At 50.5% G+C, this 19393-nt stretch overlaps 1 protein-coding gene across 2 annotated transcripts in view; it reads left to right on the plus strand.

Annotated features, from left to right (window-relative positions):
- The first annotated feature begins 3038 nt into the window (after nt 1-3038).
- The window catches only part of LOC125624525 (tyrosine-protein phosphatase non-receptor type 11), an 83541-nt gene continuing 67186 nt past the window's right edge, over nt 3039-19393 (plus strand). The window contains exon 1 of one of the 2 annotated variants that reach the window (XM_048825312.2): nt 3039-3128. In XM_048825312.2, coding sequence (XP_048681269.2) covers nt 3115-3128 — 14 coding nt within the window. In that variant the 5' untranslated portion in view covers nt 3039-3114. Of the gene's footprint in view, nt 3129-17502; nt 17532-19393 lie in introns of those variants that run through there. The other variant, XM_075121104.1, reaches the window with a different exon arrangement.

Raw genomic sequence — 19393 nt, forward strand, 5'->3', positions numbered from 1 at the left:
CTTTTTTGAACCCCGTTATAGTTTTGGCCTTCACAGCATCCCCTAACAATGTCTGATATTATATTGACATGTCTGGTAGCTTTATGTAACCTATTTGGTTTTGTACTAGTGTAGCTGGCAGGTTTTTTCTTCCTACCTGGTATTGTACAGGCACGGTGGGCTGCTTTACCCTAAGTTCATTAAAGGAAAGAGAATGTGGAAAAAGCTAATGCACTCAGTGCTTTTTTGGCCTCTGTCTTCACGAACAAGGTCAGCTCCCAGACTACTGCACTGGGCAGCACAGCATGGGGAGGAGGTGACCAGCCCTCTGTGCAGAAAGAAGTGGTTCGGGTCTATTTAGAAAAGCTGGACGAGCACAAGTCCATGGGACCGGATGCGCTGCGCCCAAGAGTGCTAAAGGAGTTGGTGGATGTGATTGCAGAGCCATTGGCCGTTATCTTTGAAAACTCCTGGCGATCGGGGGAAGTCCAGCTATGTTTGCTGTTCCATGTAGTAATTATGTGTGCTGCATTTTATTTTATTTATTTATTTTGAAAGGTGGCAACCTTATGTTAACTTTCATGCTGGGCAATTAAAGCAGATCAGATGACAACATAGCAAGGAAAGGTGAGGTGGCGGTCCTCACCTCTTAATTAAGTGGTCTAGTTTTAGGGAGCAGATGAGGTTAGCTTCATCCAATGGTGGAGGGAAGAAAATCTACAAAGGTATTGAACTGTGGAGAAAGGTAAACAGCACATCAGAATACATTAAGCAATTGATCATGCAAGCCACAGAAAGCTATGGAGAGCAGTGGGAATGCTTTCCCTGGCTGGGAAATTATTGAGCCATAATTAATGTGTAGGAAGCACTTTGAGAGCCTGTGAAAAGAGGTCGTAAATGCCAATTACACATGTATTATAAAAGTTTAGAAAGCAGGGGCATGGTAATGTAGACAGGGTTGCAGGAGGAGGAAGATTTCCTTGGTTTTTCAATAGAAGCAGTGCTTTATTTTTTTATTAATGTCTTAAACATATTAGTTCATCCAAAAGGATCTCAAAGCCTTTTCTAAATATGGACCACGTCCTACTTACCTCAGTGGTGTGAGTAGTCCCACTTCAGGGGGACTGCTTGCAAGAGTGGCTGTAGAGAAAAGTATGCAGACACCTCAGGGAAAGCAGCAGTCTGGTGTAGAGGAGGGAAGTGGAAAACTGTGTTCTGGGGCAACAGGGGAACAAGAAGTGCCGTTGTACCTGTAGTGGGCAGCAGACCAGAGAGGACAGGTCTGTCCCTTTCTCCTCCTGAGCAGCAGGTCAACTTGTGCTCCGAGCGCCTGCCTAAACGTGTCAAGAAAACAAAGGACAATTGTTTGAAAATTACAGGATAAAGCTTATATTAAAGGAAGGCCTATCACAAGACTACACGCTGGCATCTCAACGTGTGACCTCTGATCTTCCGCCTTGTGCGGCTGGAGCCACAGGACAAAGCACGGCCTCGAATGACTGAGCCAGAGGGCCAGGCACCAAATCCAGGATGTTGCTTGAACGAACGCCACACACCCTGCCCCAGGAATTTTATTTATGCAGCAGCGGACTAGGGCAGACTAGGGCTCACACCATTCTGTGGCAGGGGGACTAAGGAAAATGAGCAGGCTCCAGCAGGCCTGTCCATGGACTCTAGGGAACAACCACAGAGCTACCCTCCGTCCCCATGCCCCTGGGCGTACCTCCACCCTGACCCAGCCCCGGCCGTAGGGGGGCCACAGGCTGTGATCCCCTTGGTGGGGCGTGTACCCTTCAGCACTGGGCTCCTGCCCTGCCTCTTCAACCAGGCTCGGCCTTTCCAACCTGACGCCCAGCTGCCTAAGCCAGTGTCTTTCAATCCGTGGGTCACAACCCGCTACTGGGTCGCAGCATGTGAGGTGCTGGGTCGCCTTGCTCTGGTCAGCGCCGCCAACCGGGATGTTAAAAGTCCCGGCGGCGGTGCTACCCGGCTAAGGCAGGCTAGTGCCTAACTTTTCTGACACCGCGCTGTGCCCTGGAAGCAGCCAGCAGCAGTCCAGCTTCTAGGCAGGGGGGCCCCGGGGCTCTGTGCCCTGCCCCCACCCCGAACACTGGCTCCACACTCCCCAAGCCTTGGGTCCTGGCCCATGGGAGCCGGGGGAGGCAGTACCTGTGGGCGAGAGTCGTGCAGAGCTGCTTGCGCGTTGCCACCTCGGAGCCAGACCTGCTGCTGGCCGCTTCCGGGGTGCAGCGCGGTCCGTGGTGCACCCTGCCTGCGCCACTGAGCCGCCAGAGGCAAGTCCGTGCCCTGGAGCCCCTCCTGCACCCCAAACCCCTCATCCCCATGCAGAGCCCTGACCCCCTCCCACACCTCTGCCCCAGCCCTGAGCCCCCACAAACCTGGAGCCCCTCCCGCACCCCAAACCCCTCATCCCCATCCACAGCCCAGAGCCCAGCCCCCCTCCTGCCCCCAATCCCCTGCCCCAGCCCTGAGCTCCCCCAAACCCAGAACACCTTCCCGCACCTCAAACCCCTCCTCCCTGGCCCCACCCCAGAGCCTGCACCCCCAGCCCAGAGCCCTGACCCTCCTCCTGCACCCCAACCCCCTGCCGCAGCCCTGAGCCCCTCCCGCACCCCAAACCCCTCATCCCCAGCTCCGTTGGGTCTCGGGTATCAACAATTTTCTTCAACTGGGTCCCCAGAAAAAAGGGTTTGAAACCCACTGGCCTCAGCCTTCCCCTCCCCAGGGAGTGCGCTGCCCCTTTAAGAGCCGCAGCGGCCGCCCTGCCTCTGTTGATGGGCGGTGCCAGTTGCCAAGCGGGGAGGGAGGGGGCGGAGGAACAGAGGGCGGGGTTCCCTCTCGTCACAGGGAGGGCTTTCCCCCTGCTGACACGTGGTTTAACCTTCCAGCTGGAGGAGGCGGGGCTAGGCTGGCCGCCTTGACCAATGGGCGGCCTGGGGGATGCGGGCAGGGGGCGTGCCCAGACCATATGTGGCCCGGGAGTGGGCGTGGCTAGGGACCCCGAGCCCCGCCCCTTTCTCTGACCTGGGCAGCTGCGCCTCGCCGGCCGGCAGCCTGCACTGAGCGGCGCAGCCCCGTGCATCGCCGGCGCCCGCCGCGCTCCCGGCCCCGGCCATGACTTCCCGCAGGTAAGGGCTGCCCGGGGGGCGGCCCCCTCGGATCCCTCCTGCCGGGCCCTAGCCTCCCTCCCTCCGGCTCCGGGCTGCTCTGCCTCGCCCCTTCCCCGGACCCGGCTCCCTCCGCGGAGCTCTCCCGGGGCTGCGATCCCTTCGCACCCGGCTTTCTGGTCCCCAGGCGGGGGGTGCGCGCCCTCCTGGCCGGGCTACGGCTGCTTGAAACCTGCCCTGGGCGAAGCACCCCACTGAGCCCAGTCCCTGGCGGGGCATGGGCTAGCCGACAGCCCTGGGCGTGAGGGCAGGGCTTGTGCTTTGTTCGCGTGGGTCCGCCACATGGGGGGGGACAGGGCGCTGCTGGCTGGCTGGCTTGTGGGGACCCGCGTTTTGTTTTGTTTGTACCGTCGCCTGGGCCCCGATTTCCTTTTTATTTTTTTTTCTTTTCTCTTTTTTTTTTCCAAAGAAGTTGCTGAGTTGGTAGAAAGAGCCTTTCCGCAGTGAGGCAGCAAATAAGTTAACCTAGAGGAAATCATGAGAGCAGCTCCTGAAGGCTTGGAAAGTTTTGGCCTTGTGGGGGGATTTTTTGTGTGTGTTTTGTGTTTTTGTTTTCAGAGCGGACTCTGGTGCCTATTGCATTGTGTCGTGACGTTTAATAATCTAGCCAGCCTCTTGGGCCCTATTGTGTTAAAGGAAGCGGAAGGTGCAAAGTAGCATTTAAGCTGATATTGGCTAAAGCTTGTACCCAGAAAGGAACTCAGAAAAGTACTTTCCTCTGTGCATTGCTAAAGCCAGGGATTTGAGGCGGGGGGGGGGGGTTGATGTTGCTGTTTTGGCTAGAGAAAAGGAGGACCTCAGTAGCGGATTTCTGCTGCAGTTCATAGAATATCAGGATTGGAAGGGACCTCAGGAGGTCATCTAGTCCAGCTCCCTGCTCAAAGCAGGACCAATCCCCAAATGGCCCCCTCAAGGATTGAACTGACAACCCTGGGTTTAGCAGGCCAATGCTCAAACCACTGAGCTATCCCTCTCTTTTGCTAGTTGGCAAGGTAAAGGCAATTAAAAAGGTAGCCTTTGAAAACAAAACAAATGGGGCATTATCGTCCATCTGTCACATACCTCTCAACTCCTCCTGCCCCTTGGTGGTCCTTTCATTCAAAAAGTGAGTTTTCTCCAAAGTCTGCTGTCCTTTACCAATCGGGCTTGATTTAAACCTATTATACTGACCACGGGCACCACCCAGATGTGGTTAAAACTGAGTTCTGCTTTGCAGATATAATGTGTGAGGTTGTTTCATATTAATGCTTTTAATGTGCATAGCTGCTCCATAGTTAAAGTTGCACTGAGCTTTTCAGTGAAGGCGGGATTAACTGTGCTCACTCTAACACATGAGTCGTTTGGCTTCAGGCTTTCTTGACAAAGTGTCTTAACTCAAACTCTGCAAAGCTTTCCTTTTTCCCGAAAGGGGAGGGAGAGAGATGGTGGCTGACTCTGAATGTCTTCCCTAAATACTCAAGGCCTAAATCTGCCTCTGTCATAATCAGTCAGTTGCAAAATTGTTCCTGACTTAAGCCTCTGTCCTGCAGTAGTTCTGTAGAGGAACCCCATTTCCTTTACTGGGGCTCTTCATAAGCACAGGGTTCTGATAGCAGCAGCATCATAAGGGACTTAGAGCAGCCCTTGGTTCGCTCTTTATTTATGCAGGGGTTTTGTTAAGGAGGGGAGGTGAAAGATGTTACCTACCTTTAAAAGTTACTAGTAACTGGCTTCCTGAACAGTGGGTCTAAAATGGGCAAACGGCCATTGCAAAGGATTTCTCTTGGGCATGCCAGCTGCTTTGGCTTGTGATCCTATGAAACCAAAACACCTGCATAGCCCTATATACCCCCAAGTGGCTTCGCCCGTGGAGTCTGTCAGGAAGAATCACTTTCAAAGCTTTTGTTCATATTAAAAATGGGGTGGAGGGTGTCTCTTTCTGCTGGGAGGGTTGAGATGGCGGTGGAAAGCAACACCACAAATGACTGACATTTTAAACTGTGTGATGTGGCTAGCTATAGGACAGAGATGGTCTTTTTGTTCTATGTTTGTACAGCACCTGGCACAATGAAATTCTGGTCAGTAAATGGTGCTCCTAGACACTACAGTGATATAACTAATGTCTCTGGACTTGGGTGGTAATCGAAGGAATCTGTTTTCACTTCACTCTAAATATTTCTGGGTAGTAAGTGTTTGTTCATGATTTGGGATCTTCATACTTCTTTTTCTTAAAGCAAAACGTTTGAAGTTTGCCTTAGACGCTTTCCTGCAGAGAGAGTCACATGAATGTTTGAGCCAAAGTATAATGGGGGAAGTAAAAAAAATAGAGGTACGGCACTAAACTGGTGGGTGGCTTGGTCGGTTATGAAGCATACGTCTGCTGACGGGCAATGGAGTTAGAGCAGCGGAGTGGGCGTCTAGACGCTTGGGTTCTATTTTCAGCTCTGGCCCCAGCACTCTGTGAGATTGAGCCTGTTGCCGTAAGCGCTCTCTGCCTCAGCTTCTCTGTCTGTAAAATAGAGATAATGGGCCAGATCCTCGTCTGGTATAAATTCTCCCAGCATTATTGACTTCAGTGTAGTGACGTGACTCATAGCAGATGAGGAACTTTAGTGAAGTCAATGGAGCTGTGAAGGTTTACACCAGATAAGAATTTGTCCTGATGCCAGTGTAACCCATCGGCTTGGTATGTATTGTGAACATAAGAACGGCCAGACTGGGTCAGACCAAGGGTCCATCTAGCCCAGGATCCTGTCTTCCGACAGTGGCCAGTGCCAGGTGCCCCAGAGAGAATGAACAGAACAGGGAATCATCAGGTGATCCATCCCCTGTCGCTTATTCCCAGCTTCTGGCAAACATGGGCTAGGGACCCCATTCATGCCCATTCCTGCATCTTCCTCTGTGCCCAATCCAGAGATGATGTGGTTCTGTTTCAGGCCGCAGCTGCAGAGCCTGGCTCTTTGGTTCAGGCTGTAAAGACTTGCATGTTTAGCTTTGGGCATCCCTAGTTCAATCCCCAGTGTGTCTTCCAAGACAGTGGCTGTCACACCTGCTTAGCAAGAGTGCAAGCAGTATCGTGAACATCTACAGAAACACAGTGAGATGCGTAGGTGCAAAGGGCAATAGCTGGGCAAAGTGTTTTCTCACACCGTGCACCTGCTTTCTTGTTCGCACCTATTTTAGACTTGCACGGCAGCCCGTGGCACTCAGAGGTGCTCTGGAATGAATAGGCTTCCTGGCTGCATTCTCAACAGATGGCAGTGCAGAGTGCTTGCAAGTGAGTGCAGGGCTCAGATGTGTCTTCCTAGCTGACTGTAAGAGGCTACTGCGAGGGGCGGGGGGTTCTCCTCCATCAAGTGATACTCCAGTGGTGCCTGCCCAGGCCGAGGTGTGCTGATCTGCTGCTTTGAGTGCCACCTCTGTGGCTATATCTACCCTCTGCATTGCGATGAGGTGCTTGCCAGCTTACAATGCCGGAGGTAAGTGTGGGTCATCACTCCAGGCCCAGGGTATGTGTCTGTGTGAGACAGACTTGGCTTTAAACCCTCGGGGGGTGGTCTCCTGTCCTAGTAGAAGGCAAGAGCAGATCCCCTGATATTCGCTTCACTGTGTGTGTATTTAATGCTTCAAAGTAGGCTCTGCCTGATGTCACGAACCGGTTGCGTGCTGCGTTGTTACCTTGCCCCTAGGCTGAAAGCTGGGAGGCAGTGACCCCTTTACGCGAACTGAGGCTGCTTCGGATGCATTTGCTGTTGGGCTCCGTTGCCTGCGGCTTGTGGTGTTGCTGAAATAAGAAGGTTCTGTGCTCAGTAATATGGCGCCTGTTTTTGGCCCTTTCCACTTCAAACTCTGGGTCAGTAGTCTCGTGTGTTGGGGATGGGGTTTCAGGTGATGGGAAGAGGGCGCAAGCTGTGAATTGACCCGGACCTTTCCTTCCAAGATCAGATTGCTGCTGCTTAGGAGAGGGCTTCAGCATGTGGACCGTCCTCAAATGAGCTGATGGAAATCATATCTGATTGGCCATTAGACAGGGATATCCAAGGGCACCTGGTCTACAAACTAGAGAGCAAGTTCTCTGCCCCGATGAGCTTACAGCTTTCTATACGTAACTGGGCTTGGAAGGATGAGATTTGTCAGGTCACATCGATTTCGCAAACTGAGGAAAGAATATTTCCACTAATGTTGGAAATTAACAGCTCGGCAAAGTAAGAAAAATGCTGCTTGAGAACTTATTAGAGGTTTTGATGGAAGGATGTTTGCGTGGCGTATCTTGACGTGTGACAATGCCATTTTGTGGTTTAATGGTTAAAACTTTCATTCTTTCTTGAATCTCGATGCTTCTACTGGTATTACATAATGGTCTGATCCAAGCCTTCCCACCTCATAATTTTGTACAACTGTGGATATTTACATTTATGAAAATTAAAAGAAAATCCTTAAAACCCAGAATTCTGCACAAGTGTGAAAATTAAATTGATTGAAGAATGCTTTAAAATGAACAGTGGTATTATCTGTCCAAATTTACTTTTAAAAAGGAGGGGAAAGGAAAGCATCTTTGGACAGCTTTGTTACAAAGAATTGACACTTTTTTTTAATGGCTGAATCTTGCTTTCCCTAGGCACAGAATGGGACGATGATGATGATGTGAGCTGGACAATTAAGCCCTTTATTTGTGCGATTCTCTGCCCTCATACACAAAACCGGAACAAATGATCTGCCATGAAGTGTGTGGCGGGGGAGGGAGCAATGGCGTAGAGGGGGCAGAGCTGAATTCAGCATTGGGACTAGCCATGCTGGTAGTTGGCATTTGACACACCTGCTTGTGTGTATCTGTTTTGGGAGGATAATGCTATGTGCTAAAACTGCTCTTCCTTTAAAGGAAGGCGTAGCTTTGGGGTAGGGAAATAAGTTCCTTCTCTTATTGCACATATACTTATTTAATCAAATCACATTAAAATTAAATACTCCCCTTCCTGCTTCCCTTCTACCCTACCCCCTCTCCCCCTCGAACTGCAGGTGACAGATGCTAATCTCACTGCCTCATTACACTTCTTGAAGGCACTTAGATACTAGGAGCAGTGGGGGCTGTATAAGGGAGTGTGTGTGTGTAAAGTCAGAAGTGTTCACAGCTCTGCACTAGAGGGGAAATGGGTTTGTTGTCTTAAAACTGTAACACAAAGCTGTCCCTGGCTCCTAACTTTAGTCTTCTGCCAAAACTTTGTTGTATTGGTTCTCAAAGGCAGGCTGATGAAAGAATGGTCACTTCTTCCTTCCACCCCTTTATTCACCCTTTAATAGCATCTGCTCCTGTTCAGGCCTCAAGGCTTTGACTGTCCGAAAAACACCCAAATCTGCAAGGTTAGAGAGAGCAAGCAGAAGGGTTCTGCTGAAACACCCCAGCTGGCTTGTCGAGAAGTCAGACGTCTAAGAATAGCTCCCCCAGCCTCGTGCTTAAGTCCACTCTGGTGAGATTAGAGGTCTTTTTGCTGGGATGTAGAGATCTGAATGGATAAATCTTGCCGCCCAGCCCAGCCCGGCTGCTACAAGCTCCTATGTGCCCTGCATCCTGTTCCTAGAAACGAGACGCACAGCACACGTACTGTTGCTCCTGCAGGACCCAGATCTGTGCAGGGCAAGGCTTTAACTTCCATCAGTTCCCTGGGACTTGGGTTTAGGAAGAAAGAAGGGGTGGAGGAAACAAGCAGAGCTGGGTGGGAAATGGTCTCTCTCCCTCTTCCCCCCCCCCCCCCCCCGAGACTTTTTGCATGAACAAAAAAATGTTTTGTACCAAATCTGGACAAAGTCAATCTCAAACATTTTCCAGAACAAGAAAGGTGTCTTTTTCCAGTTTGTGTCAAACAAAATATTTCATTTCAATTTTGCCCTTTTTTTGTGATCCACCCCCGTCTTCCTTTCCTGACTTCTGGCAATCAGGCTTAGGGTCACCCTGAACATGTGGTTGCATACCTGACCATCTTGGCTAATAGCGGTTGATTGATCTGTTCTCCATGAACTTAACTCGTTCTGTTTTGAACCAAGTAGTACCTTTTCACCATCATGACATCTCATGAATAGTTAAGGCCCTTTGTTTTCTGTTTTTGTTTAATTTTTCCTGGGAATTTATCCGTGTGTGTTACCACCACAACAAAAACAGGTGAAAATCAGTGCAAAAAAACTAGTCATTTTTCTGAGTAAATATCAGGGTTTATTTTGGTGGACGGAAAGATGGGGGGGATGTATTCAATAGATTAATGCTTTGAATTCTGTTCATCAGTTTGGCTTGCTGTAGAACTAAAACAGAACTCAAAACACAATACCACCTCTGAGTTTAAGAAAAGAATACATCTCTAATCCCCAAATAAAACTTTTGATTTGAATAAACAGTTTACTGTTGTAGACTTAGAACTATTAGCCTGTAAATATTTACAGCGCATAGACTCAACTTTGTCCTTTTCTCCTGTTTTTGTTTTTTTGTAAACTTGTGAATACTTCCTTGTGTTCTGAAACGTGTTCTGATACAGATTTTCATTTTCTTCCCATTTCAGTGTGTCAAATCTTTAAATTGTTCTCTGCTACAGCTTGAAATGTGTACATGGTGGGTGTGAGATTCATCAGTATGTTCAGATGCGCACACACTTCAGAGCTTGCATGTGTGCCCATTTGTTTGTTGTGTGTATCTTCTAGACTAATACAGAGCCTTACTTCAACAGGCAGCTTTGCATATACACACAGACTAATGTATTATCATAGTACATATATCTCACGCAATGTTTTGTATTTTCCTAATAAAACAAGGTTTTCTTTATATCTGATACAAAAGTAGGGTGAAAATCAGAAAATACTGAGGAATACTTTTTGTAAAACCTGAGAATTTTTCGGTAAAAATCAGTTTAAACCGAAAATGAAGGGTCTCATGAATAGTGTGGAAAGAGAACATAAGAATGGCCTTACTGAGTCAGACCAATGGTCCATCTAGCCTAGTACCCTGTCTTCTAACAGTGGTCCGTACCAGACCCTTTGTCGGGAATGAACAGAACTGGGCAATTTTGATGGTCCCTCCCATTATACGGTCCCAGCCTCTGGCAGTCAGAGGTTCAGGGCACCTAGAGCATGAAGTTGTGTTTCTGGCCATCTTGGCTAATAGCTGCTGATGGACCGCTCCTCCATGGTCACTCCAGGCTAAGAACCACTGCTCTAAGGGTAAGTCTGTAGAGCATTGTAAACTTTCGTCTGTGAGATCCGGGCTTGTAGACTTGGTGTTTGCACACCTGCACCGGAGTGTGCACTCGGCCTTGGACACCTGGGTTTACAGTTGCTGGGCCTGGGTCTCTCTGCTGTGTTAGCATGTCTGTCGTGCCCTACACAGACCTTCTGACTCAAGTCTGTGCCTTGAGCTGCTTCCAGAATGACAGGGCGTGAACCCAAGTCACAGCGGGACTTGAGCTCTGGCCCACCCAGAGCCTGCTGCCCCGCCACCCCAGGGCTGAAGCCCAAAGCCTGAGCCCCACTGCCCCTGGGAAGGTGGGGAACTCACTATCTGGCTGCTCCTCCAGCGTTGTGCCCCAGGTGAGCAGGATCCAGCCCCTGCTGGCAGCTCCAGCAACCAACCGCAAGGTGGTGCATCCAGGAGCAACAGGGAGGGACCACTACTTCCCCCTCTCACCTATCACAGCCCAGGATGCTGTGGCCACAAGCAAAGCCCCTGGCGGCTGCGTGCGACCAGAGTGGCCGCATTTGAGAAACCCTGCTGAAGCAGCCTGTACAGATGCTACTTCACTTTTGGCTTTTAGGTTTTGGGCTCCCTTCTGCCAGGCAGGCCCCAATGCCAGAAAGCCGGGTTTGTAGTCATTTTATTCCAAGGAGTGAGTGAGTTAAGTTTGCAGCTTGGCAAGCATCTAGAAGTGAGTTTACAGCGAATTTAAGGCTGAAATTCTGGCCCTATTGAAGTCAATGGGAACTTTGCCATTTGCTTCAGTAGGGCCAGGGTTTGACCCCGAAACTGGCCTTAGTACATGAAAATGTAGAATAAACATTAAGCTGTGGAGTCTCTTAATGGCCGTTGAATCGGCAGAACTGCCAGCAGTTAGGGAATTAATGACCCACCTTCCCCTGGAAGAAATCAGTGCTCGTATGCAGTGCACCTCTGTAGTCTGAACCGTTACAGGGACCTTCAAGGTGGGTGGGTATTTTAAATAAGACGACTTGTGCTGGGATTTTCAAAGATTGTGGGAATTGGGAGCATACGTTAAGTCCCCGAAGGTCTCTGGAAAAATCTCTCCCCCAGTTCCTCTCTCCTTACACGTTGTTGACATCCAGCGTTCCAGCAAATATATTTTTGCTGTAATATAAAATCTATAGTCTTCCAAACAACCCGCCGTGGTTGATTTGCTGCAAAGCGTGTTGAGAACAGGTCTTGTGCTGTGTAGAAGGCTTAACCCTGGAATACGCATATAGGTACCCCACTTTAACCGTGTGAGACTGGATGGCCCCACTCTCCAGGCGGCCTTGCTTCACGCTTCCCAACTAGCGAAGGGCCAAAGGCAAAGTTTCAATGTTTGTAATACTTTAAGCTTTGTCACATCTCTTGGACTTAAAAAGAAACGTACTGGAAATCTTGGCAGAAAATCTTCCAACGTGGCACATCCAACAATGAAATATGAAGGGAGAAAATTATCAGAACTTGGCGAGGCGGGAGGAGGGACTCCAATAAAAGGCAGGAGTTTGAACAAAGTTCAAAATATGGATCTGAAGTTCGTGGAATGCTTCCAATTTGATAATGGGCTGAACCCAAAACCCTAAATCCAAACAATCCTGAGCTTGGGGGGTTCAGAATCCAAATCTGTCCTGGACTCTCCAACTTGTGCCTCTGTTTAGCCAAAAGGTTCAGTTTGAGCTGTGGGTGAAAGTCAGGGCTGCTTCCTTGTTTATCCAAAGCTTTGTCCATTTTCATTTTGCAGCCTGCAACTGAGGGTCTGTTTTAAGGGCCCTGCTCACCTGTAACTGGTGGGTAAGTCATCAGTGCTTCAAGTGCTCTAGTGTGAAGCAGGAGCTATTGTCGTTCAGCCAAGGAATCGGCATTGGACCCATGTCTGAGTGTGTTTTCCGCGCTGATGCGCCTTCCACGAGGCGATCAGTGGCGTTACACAATGTGCCGAAGATCTGGCGTTACCAGGGACCTGAGCTGCTGTAGCTATAAAATGGCTCTGGCAATTCAAGGCATTTGCAATCTCCCTGTTTGGTTTTTAACCCTGACCTGTTGTTGCAATAGGAAACATAATACCAAAAACCTGCCCTCCTGCCCCCCTCCTTCACCAAAGGGAATACACGTATTTCCTGAACTGAATCTGAATGTAAATATTAGCCATAAGTATTTGCAGTAGCTGCTTGCTTTGGCAGGAGCGGGGGACGGGACTTCTGGGCTGGCTGAAAGGGACGTTTAAAACCTGTAATGTGTTTGCCTCCTCAGAGACTCATTAACAATATTTCAGACAGAACTCGGGAAGAAATCAAAATGTCATGGTGTATCCCTTTTGCTTGGCAGCTGTGTGTGTCCCGGGGCAGCAGTGTCTCTAGGCTCCTAGTCAAGGACCAGAGCTTTAGTTTGGTGCAATGGGGAAAGAGCCTGATTAGGATGTCTTCCGAATAACCCTTCTTTTCCTGTTTTCCGCACACGGGCATTTCCCTGACCAGTGCTTACCTAGGTCTAGATCTGGGGTCAGTCCCAATACCAAGGAGTCTCTTGCTATGGTTGGGTCACTGAATCTCCCTGATGCCCCTGGCTTGTCTGGTCTCTGGTATTGTAGCAGCTAGAGAACATCACAGCGAAGCAGCCGCATTGCCTCTCTTCTTGGCTGCTGACCCGGCGTCTTCTCTACAGCTGGTTCCCAGCCCAGCGTGTGCCTCAATGAGGGCATTTTCAGCCACAGGCCGAGAGCAAGAAAAACCATGTGCTCAGCCCAGACCGTGGTTTTCCCCCCCATGCAGCTGTACCTGTCCTGTAAGTTGCCAACGAGAATTCCTCACCGTCTGCAGCAGCGGTTTAACTGGAAGAGCTGTTGGTGCACTGAAGAGGAGCTTAGCCCCCCTCGCTTGCTCTCCCCGCCAGTTTTTTTGGCAGTCCGTGCGTAATTGAACCACCACCTTCCAGTACGATTATTCTAACCTAGCAAAACTGACCAGCTTGTCCCTTTGTGTTCTAATAAAGCGACAAAGGAGCGAACAGAGGACAGAAGCTTTCAATCTCCCCCCGCCGCAAACACAGAATATGGCAGCAGCTAGACCCAGGTGGGGAGGGGGGCTTGCTGGGCAAAGGCTGAGCAGCTGCTCTCCCAGTCGGGGTTGATTACAGGTGTGTGGGGGGGGGGGGCGGGGGGTGGTGGTGAGGTGGGGGGGGAACGGACAGAGATAAGCCCTCTCCTGCACAGTGATCACTATTAAAAAGCTGGCGTCTAGCATCTGTTCCCACCCACTGGGTTATCTCCCCAGTTGATTCCTCTCCCGAGCAGCGGGAGGGGTGGGGACTGAGCTCTCCCCTCGTTTTAAGCAGCGGTGTCTTCAGTGGTGACTGCTGTGTATTTGGCCTCAGCTTGAGGCCTCTAATGCACTGCAAGCAGTGAGCCTGGATCCTGCTGGCTTTCTGTACCCGTCTGGTGCTCTTCCATCCCCGATGAAGGCCTCGACTCTCACTGACCTCTCAAGCTCTTTTTTCCACCCGCTGAGCCATGGCCTGGCCAGTGCCAGCCAGCTCCTTTGTGAACCAGGAACTTCCTTTCTTTTGGTTCAGGGCGGCCTGGTAAGGAGGGCACGGCCTGAGAGCTGGGAGACCTGGTTCCAGCTCTGCTGCTGACTCACTGTGTGATCTGGGCAAGTCCCTTCCCCTCTCTGTGTCTCAATCACTTCATCTGCAAGATGGAGATAGCACTTCCCTGCCTCACGTGGGCATTGTGAGTCGTGTGGGTGCTGGAGTGATGAACGTCCTAGAACTACCTGAAAAATTCTCTGTGGCTCTTCTTTTCTTACCTTACCACCCAGGCTGCACCACTACCCTGGAAATGCAGCTTGTGTCTAAGCACATGCCCTGCCTTTGCTTGTCTTAGCCTCTCTAAATGGCTCACTGCACATCATTAAGCACTGCGCTTGGTCCTTCTCAGACGCCATCCCTGCCTTGAGGGGCTGGCAGTCTGAGTCGGTACTTACTGTCCAAAAATCAGTCCCTGTCCTACCGGGAGTGTGAGGGGGAAGTGCCGGTAGGGTGCAATCTTCCTAGGCATGAATTGGACAACTGCATCCTCCTTTCAGTTGCTCGTTGCTCTCTTGAACCCAAGACGGATCCCCTGGCTGGAATTGCACTCCCTACCTTTTGTGGGCAGGGGTCGGAATGGAAAGTAACTCCCGCAAATCGTTTGTTTCAGGAAACGTGCGTGGGATGGAAGCTAATCAGATTATGGAGCTGGTCTGTTTGCAGGTTTCCTGCATGAGTCTGAAGGGAAGAAGGAAATTCTTCTTATTAAACCAAACTGGAAATCAGGAACTGGGCTCTTCCTGTATAGATGCGTTTTTGTTTTTTTTGCAAACAGCTCAAACTGCTGCTGCTATCTACGGTGCTCTCCAAAGACCTGCGCTTTGTCTGACCGCAGTGACTGGGGGACATGTTTGGAAAAGAGAGATTTAATGTCTCCTCCTGCTTTCCGTCGCCCCACTTCCCATGGGGTGGAAAAGCCGAGAAATCTGCTGGAATAGCAAAGCTATGTCATAGTGCTGCTGGCTCTTGGGAGCTTGCTGTAAACTAGCTTAGTCCCTGCTCCATCCAAGGACCCCTGCAGTGGAAGGGGGAAACCATAGAAAGCTTCAGCAAGCCTGATGTTAAAATGAAGAGGGCTTTGGGGGAAGGCTGTGGCTATAATCCTGCTTCTATTAAAATTGCTGGCAAAACGCTCACTGGCTTTGCTGGAAGCAAGGATCGGGCCCGTTGCGTAGGAGAACCCTTGCTAGCGGCTGCTGCTCACTTCTTGGCTGTGCTATGAAAATTCCCTTCTTGTTTGGGGGCGGGAGTGGCAGAAAATTGTCCGTTTCTTCTGCCGTTTAAAAATCCAGAAGTACGCTGGAAATTGTGCACAAGTCTCGTCAATTCCAGCCTTGCCCTAGATATTCTGGGGTGAAAATCTCCCAAAGTTTGTACCCCTTTCACTCCCCCTCCTCTGCAGGAGCTGGTCTCTTCTTTCCTATCCAGGGCAACGAAAAGGTGTGATCCCATTTAAAAAGGGGGGGTCAGTAAGAATGATGATGCACTAATCCTATGCTGCCTAGCAGTGGGATGCCCCCCCAGCCCCTCCAATGGTTTCGTCTATGGCTAATCCAAACTTCCCTTTCAGAATTTAGGGGATGACCAAGAACAGCTGGATTCTGGAGTTTTGCTCTGCTGATTGCTGGGACGGGTACTTCAATTACTGTCCGTAAATGTGTGGACTGATGAAATATGCAGCTCCCTCTCCCCCTCCACCTTCTTTTTACTCTCCTGATTCTTGACATGCAGCATTAAAACGATTTCCAAATGTTTTCCATTTGTTTGCTGTCTGGTCTCTTAAACATTGAAATCGTTGGGGGAGGGGGAGTCAGGAATCTGGATTTCCTTTAACAGACGGTTATTCTGCGATTGGAGCCCTGATCCCTTTAGAGGTGAGGATCTAAACTCAAGTCCATCTGTTCCATGCGGCCCTCCACCATTTGGCCCCAGGTGTGTAATGCAAAGCAAAGGTCAGCAGAACCGTCTCCGTTTCTTTTGAGATGTTTTGTATTCATTTGCCTGCGTGCTTGGGATACAGATTAACTTCCCTGGCCCCCGTCTCAGTTACAGCTTCATGCTGGGAACAGCAGACACCCTGGAAAATGGATTGCGAGGTCACCTGGTGCGGCTGCCGTTCCTGGCCTTGGCTGAGATGCTAGTTTGTAACTCCTGCCAGACGTGTGCGCCTGGGTGAATCACGGCAGCGCTCCCCGAGGCAGCCCTCGCGGGGCGGCTGGTGCTGGCGAGCTCGCTGCAGCCAGGAGCGATGAACTTAATCTGTCTTGTTGCAGCTTTTTCGGGTTGAAAGCAGCCGTAGGGGTGGGAAACACCAGCAGAGTTCTCTAGACCAGCTGCTGGTGGCAGTAACTGACCTGACACATCAGGTAAGGGCCCATCTCTTAGCAAGCATCTGCTCCGAAGCTTCCTGTGCAGGAAGAGATGGTCAGGGTGCGGTTCCCAGCCTGCACTTCGTGTGTGCCACCGGCCCCCTCTCCCCCTCCCCCCCGGGGAAAAACGAATGCGTGCACCCGTGACTGCCTGCTGACTTTGGGAGGAAGGGTGGGCACATCTGCTCACGGCTTTTAGGGAAGGATGTGAGTGTAACCCTCAGCCGGCACCCTGGGTGGCTGGGAGGGGGTGGCTGTCGGTGCAGAGCCCCTTTGGGAATGGCAGCATAGCCCTTTAATTGCAGCAAGCCTGTAGCTACCTAGTGCTTCCCTGCGGTCGTGATGATGCATCCCCCCGCCCAGTCGGAACTTCCCGTGGAATTCTCTTCCTCCTGCTCCAGAAGTACCGGGTGTCTCGCTCTCATGCACCTTGCAGTTCTGGTTCTCCCCCCCCCCCGTGGAGGGCAGTGCCACCCCATAGCCCTCTCTTTACATGCAGTTGCTGGTGGTTGAGACCAGCTTCCCCAAAAGGCCATGGGGAAAACTTGCCAGCCTGGGCACGGAGGGGGCAGTATGTCGGTGATGTTTCCCTTCTCAGGAAAAGGGAGGGGGGGAAAATGGCCTCAGCTTTCTGTCTGTAACCACAATGTAGCTCTGTTCCCCTCCAATGGCTGGCTTACAGGATCATGCTTTTAAATCCCAAAGCCCTGGGTTCAATCCCCAGTTCCGACCACCCTTCTAGGGATGTGGCCGTACGGCACGTAGAACCTTATGCCAGGCCAATTGAAGTGGAGCTGCCATGTTGGCTGCTATAATTTGTGTTACCGTAGCGCCGTGGAGTCCTAGTCAGAGACCAGGACCCCACTGTGCTAAGGGCTACGCTTTGGGATTGTTGCACACCCCCTTGTGGCGGGCCTTAAACCCTTTCAACGTTGTGGGCTAGTCTGCTCCAGGATCCTTGCTGTGAGCAGCAGAGAGTTTTGGCTCTGATGTCTCGGTATCAGGACAGAAGGCATTCTCTCCATCTTCTAGCAAAGAACAGCCCAGACGGGCCCAGAGCAGCATGATTCCCCCTCCCTTTTTGTGGCTTTACAAGAGCTGGGGGAAGAGAGGGGGGAGTTCCATTATAGCAATTGCATGAAGTCCCTCTTAAATCCATCCTCTTCCTTCCCCCAGCTGAATCGGAGCCGGCTACGGCTGCATGATAATAACAAGGTATGGAAATCATCCCCATCTCCGACCTGTCGAAATTCTCTGGCTATTAAATGGGGATTGTGTCACTCTGTAACTAGCTGCATATTAATCTCCTCTGCTTTACATAAGAGTCTGCGCTTAAATAAATTCAGGCTGGCTATAGTCAGCACCAGAGCAGCTAGATCTAAAAAGGTGTCCCCCTCCCTCCTAGCAGCCTTGACAAACAGATGCTAAACAGGTTTCAGAGGAACAGCCGTGTTAGTCTGTATTCACAAAAAGAAAAGGAGTACTTGTGGCACCTTAGAGACTAACCAATTTATTTGAGCATGAGCTTTCGTGAGCTACAGCTCACTTCATCATCTGATGAAGTGAGCTGTAGCTCACGAAAGCTCATGCTCAAATAAATTGGTTAGTCTCTTTCAGATGCTAAACAAGAAATCTGCCTCCTGCTAGAGTGAAAGGGGGGGGGGGAGAGTGAGGATGGAGCCTGGCTGCTTAGAAGCCAGAGGCAAGGGTGTGGTGAGAGGTGGCTGGAAACTGAGCAATGAGGGGTTCAGATAAGGGGGAATCCCCCCCCCCAAAAAAACCTTCACATTAAACATTTCCCAGGAAGTGCCTATTCCAATAGAATTCTGTGTATTCCCTGATTTGGGAGGTAGTCAACCTCCCTCCTCAGGGGTAGGAGCTGCAGCCTGGATACCAGTTCCAAATTCATGGCCCTGGGCCTTCTCCCATTGCAATCGATGGTCAGACTTCTGAGTTACTACAGGAGCGCAGTCTGACTGTTGGCTTGTGTTTTGTTTCCTGTGTCACACCCGGTGCTGCTACGTCTCTCCTCTCTCTCTCTTCTCTCTCCCCCGCCCCCCCCCCCCCCCGAGGCACTTGGATCCAGTGAACTAAGTCTAGTAGAAACCCTGTGATATGGGGGCTCAGAAACCAGGAGACGGACAAAAAACAAACAACCCCTGAACGAATTCATTCATGATTCTGGCGGGGGCCTGTTTCATGATTGCTGAGTACATGTGAGCTGGCCACCCATATGAGGGGGGAATCACACTGGGGGCCACCGGAGAAAAGGAATGAGCTGCTTCAGCTTGGGCTCAAGAGCCAGATTTCTGCCTAGCTTGGGCTGGAACGTCTGCCTACCCTCTGTGGATTGGGCAGGTGGGAGGATGTGGAACGATGGATCAGGTATGGAGTTGTCGATACCTTTTTGAGCTGGGCTAACCACGGGTGGGTCTTTAATAAACTGAAAGCTCTCTAGTTTCAAGGTAGTTCTGATGGGGAGCCTGTGTGTTGCATATTCTTGAGGGAACTATAAAGGAGGACGTATCCCCTCCTGCAGCAGTTGTTGTCTTGATTACCAGAATGCTCCGTGATTGGCATATGTGGCTGTGCAAAATCAGTGCAGCGCCCCCTACTGGGAAGAGTCAATGGAGCAGGGGGGAGAGGACCCAAGCAAAGAAAAGGCGGGGGAGTGACAACAGGCTGTTATGGTGTCAGAGGGTGTGAAAAAGACCGGGGGGGTGGGGGAAGGGGAGGGAGTAATAATGAGACTCCCAACCGATCCAAGCAGTGTCCATTCCATGTATGGCAGTTGCCAGATCTGCTGTTCTCCTTGCCCCCTTCCCTAAATATTAGTCTCCTCCCTAAAGTGTAACCAGCCCTGCCACTGATTAAATTGTAAATATAGCCATGTTATTTATTTATTTTTATCATCTCTGATTCTTCATGATGCATCTAGGTAAAAAATAACCCTGGCAGCTCTTCAAAGGCGACACGGGCCTGTTACGGGCTATATTTTGCCTTGTCACCCTGCCCAGGTCCAAAATAAACCCATCATTTAATTAGCTCGTCGTGTTGTATAATCCTGAAAGGCGAGC

This window comes from Caretta caretta, chromosome 18 (assembly GCF_965140235.1).
Source record: "Caretta caretta isolate rCarCar2 chromosome 18, rCarCar1.hap1, whole genome shotgun sequence".
In the NCBI taxonomy this organism is placed as follows: Eukaryota; Metazoa; Chordata; order Testudines; family Cheloniidae; genus Caretta; species Caretta caretta.